Source organism: Salmo trutta, chromosome 15 (assembly GCF_901001165.1).
Source record: "Salmo trutta chromosome 15, fSalTru1.1, whole genome shotgun sequence".
NCBI lineage: Eukaryota > Metazoa > Chordata > Actinopteri > Salmoniformes > Salmonidae > Salmo > Salmo trutta.
The window spans coordinates 66,737,818-66,741,505 of NC_042971.1; the positions used below are offsets into that span (position 1 = coordinate 66,737,818).

Sequence of the window (3,688 nt, forward strand, 5' to 3'; positions counted from 1 at the left end):
TGCACTTTGTAATCATTAAGGAATCAACATGAATCGTGAGTCATTCACACTAAGCCTAGTTGTTGTCGGAGCATATCATTTTTGCTTTTATTAAAACACAGACTTTACAGTATGTCTTCATCAATATAATATATTTTGGTGAACGATCGTAAGCGCTTATACACGACAGTCGCACGCACGGTAGCCTGCATACGAATTAGTATTCAGGTACACTGTAGGTACAGCACCTTGAGAGCATAGCCACAACACACAGACAGTAAGTCGCTAGGTCACCATCATCTCACAGTCAAAACACACTAGATAACGTTGATACATTGAAAATGAGACTTTTATATTTCTATATTTGAGAGAAGGGCAGTTGACCAGACGCAGCGCTGGCGGATCAATAAGATACTGAAAGGAGGAACGGCGGTCTGTGAATCAGCAACGAGGAAGTGTAAGAGAGACGAAGAGAGAAGGAGGGGGGAGGGAGAAGAGAGAAGGAGGGGGGAGGGAGAAGAGAGAAGGAGGGGGGAGGGAAAAAAGAGAAGGAGGGGGGAGGGAGAAGAGAACAGGAGGGGGGGAGGGAGAAGAGAGAAGGAGGGGGGAGGGAGAAGAGAGAAGAGAGAAGGAGGGGGAGGGAGAACGGGGGGGGAGAGATGAGAAGGAGGGGGGGAAGGAGAACGAAGAATGAGGGGGAGGGGAAAAAGATAGAAGGAGGGGGGGGGAGGGAGAAGAGAGGAGGGGGGGAGAAGAGAGAGGGAGGGGGGAGGGAGAATAGAGGAGGGGGAAGAGAGAAGGAGGGGGGAGGGAGAAGAGAGAAGGAGGGGGAGAAGAGAGAAGGAGGGGGAGAAGAGAGAAGGAGGGGGAGAAGAGAGAAGGAGGGGGAGGGAGAAGAGAGAAGGAGGGGAGAAGAGAGAAGGAGGGGGAGGGAGAAGAGAGGAAGGGAGGGGGGGGGAGAAGAGAGAGGAGGGGGAGGGAGAGAGGGAGAAGAGATAAGGAGGGGGGAGGGAGAGAGAGAAGGAGGGGGGAGGAGAAGAAGAGCGAGGAGGGGGGGAGGGGAGAGGAAGGAGGGTGGAGAAGGAGAAGAGAGAGGCGGGGGGAGGTAGAAGAGAGAGGAGGAGGGGGTAGAGGGAGGGGGAGAAGAGGATGAAGGAGGGGGAGGGAGAAGAGAGAAGGAGGGGGGAGGGAGAAGAGAGAAGGAGGGGGGAGGGAGAAGAGAGAAGGAGGGGGGAGGGAGAAGAGAGAAGGAGGGGGGAGGGAGAAGAGAGAAGGAGGGGGGAGGGAGAAGAGAGAAGGAGGGGGAGGGAGAAGAGGTGGGGCAGACCTGTGTTAGTTATATTCTGTAGCTCAGATTCATCTTGTGTTATTAGCAGAACTGAAATCTCCCTTTTGTCTGGTAACACAGAAGAATATAAATGAATACAGATACATTTATATTATACATTCATGAATTAAAAAAAATAAATGAAGAATTGGATTGTAAAAAATAGCATTCATGGGAGTAGGGAGAAATTCACAGAATGTGTAACATTTAGGAAACAATGTAGCTCGATACACATCATCACCATCACCATCATCATCATCATCACCATCCTCTCTGTCTTCAAGTCTGAGGAGCACATTGCATAAACTTCAGGTGGCAAACTTTACTTTCAGCTTTTAAAATCTATATTGGAGATAAACATAAAGTGTCTAATAAGAAAATACATTACTTGATCCTCTCTATTTAAAAAAATAACAAATCTAAAACGCATGGTTCTTTATGTCTGGGTAAATGTCACTCAAGTCTCAAACAGACAGGCCGGGCGCCCAGCAGGTATCCCCACTGCACTGTTGCTTACAACCACCCTGGTGTACTGCTGCCCGGTCTACTGCTGCCCGGTCTACTGCTGCCAGGTCTACTGCTGCCCGGTCTACTGCTGCCCGGTCTACTGCTGCCAGGTCTACTGCTGCCAGGTCTACTGCTGCCAGGTCTACTGCTGCCCGGTCTACTGCTGCCCGGTCTACTGCTGCCCGGTCTACTGCTGCCCGGTCTACTGCTGCCCGGTCTACTGCTGCCCGGTGTACTGCTGCCCGGTCTACTGCTGCCCGGTCTATTGCTGCCTGGTGTACTGCTGCCTGGTGTACTGCTGCCCGGTCTACTGCTGCCCGGTCTATTGCTGCCCGGTCTACTGCTGCCTGGTGTACTGCTGCCCGGTCTATTGCTGCCTGGTGTTATGCTGCCCGGTCTACTGCTGCCCGGTCTATTGCTGCCTGGTGTACTGCTGCCTGGTGTACTGCTGCCCGGTCTATTGCTGCCCGGTCTACTGCTGCCCGGTCTACTGCTGGCCGGTCTACTGCTGCCCGGTCTACTGCTGCCCGGTCTACTGCTGCCCGGTCTACTGCTGCATGGTCTACTGCTGCCCGGCCAGGGACCAGTACCCTAATCCCCTTAAAGAGGGGGTCCTGCCAGGGACCAGTACCCTAATCTGCTTAAAGAGGGGGTCCTGCCAGGGACCAGTACCCTAATCTGCTTAAAGAGGGGGTCCTGCCAGGGACCAGTACCCTAATCTGCTTAAAGAGGGGGTCCTGCCAGGGACCAGTACCCTAATCCCCTTAAAGAGGGGGTCCTGCCAGGGACCAGTACCCTAATCTGCTTAAAGAGGGGGTCCTGCCAGGGACCAGTACCGCCCTGGTCTCCAACACACACACACACACATAACGACTTCTCCATGTAAACAAACATTGTATTGGTGGGAGTTCATTATACTGCATGGCAAGGTTGTAGCTAGAATCCTCACCAGCCCTCAAACTCAACTCTGGACCTAGAAGCCAGTTCTACTGCGTTTTTTAAAATCAGTGTGTGCAATTAATTATCAGGTACAACACGGAAACCAGCAGGCTCTGGACCTCTAAGGATAAGAGCTGAGTACCTCTGCTGTAGAAGGACACTAAAAGAGCAGTCCTTCTAAAGTTACCCATAGGTACAGATCTAGAATCAGCTTCCCCTTCCCCTATCCTAACCTTAACCATTAGTGGGGAAAATGCACATCTGACCCAAGATCAGCTTCTAGGGACAACTTCACCCTACACCTTAACGCAGCCGAGCACAGCAGGGCCAGGAGATATATTCAGGTACCAGTCTTGGAATGGAATGGATGTCTGTCTCTCTCCCTGGTTAGTTACCACCCTGACGAGTTACCACCCAGGTTAATTACCACCCAAGTTAATTCCCACCCAGGCTAGTTACCACCCAGGCGAGTTACCACCCAGGTTAATTACCACCCAGGTTAGATACCACCCAGGTGAGTTACCACCCTGGTTCGTTACCACCCTGGTTCGTTACCACCCAGGTTAATTACCACCCTGGTTCGTTACCACCCTGGTTCGATACCACCCAGGTTAATTACCACCCAGGCTAGTTACCACCCTGGTTAGTTACCACCCAGGCGAGTTACCACCCAGGCGAGTTACCACCCAGGCGAGTTACCACCCAGGTTAATTACCCCCCAGGTGAGATATCACCCAGGATAGTTACCACCCAGGCGAGTTACCACCCAGGCGAGTTACCACCCAGGTGAGATATCACCCAGGCTAGTTACCACCCAGGTTAGACACCACCCATGTAAATAAAGACAGAGATAGCAGCTCTGTTTCATAAAGCAGTGTTATAACAGGGGAGTGTTATAACAGTGTTATAACAGGGGAGATTCCCCCCCCCCCCAAG

General features: G+C 51.9%; 1 protein-coding gene across 1 annotated transcript; it reads left to right on the plus strand.

The window, feature by feature from the left end:
* Window positions 1-1,734: 1,734 nt before the first annotated feature.
* On the plus strand, window positions 1,735-2,490 carry LOC115148364 (keratin-associated protein 4-6-like). Its single transcript, XM_029690274.1, has one exon. It carries the CDS (start codon window positions 1,735-1,737, stop codon window positions 2,488-2,490), a length of 756 nt encoding a protein of 251 aa, XP_029546134.1.
* The last annotated feature ends 1,198 nt before the right edge of the window (window positions 2,491-3,688 follow it).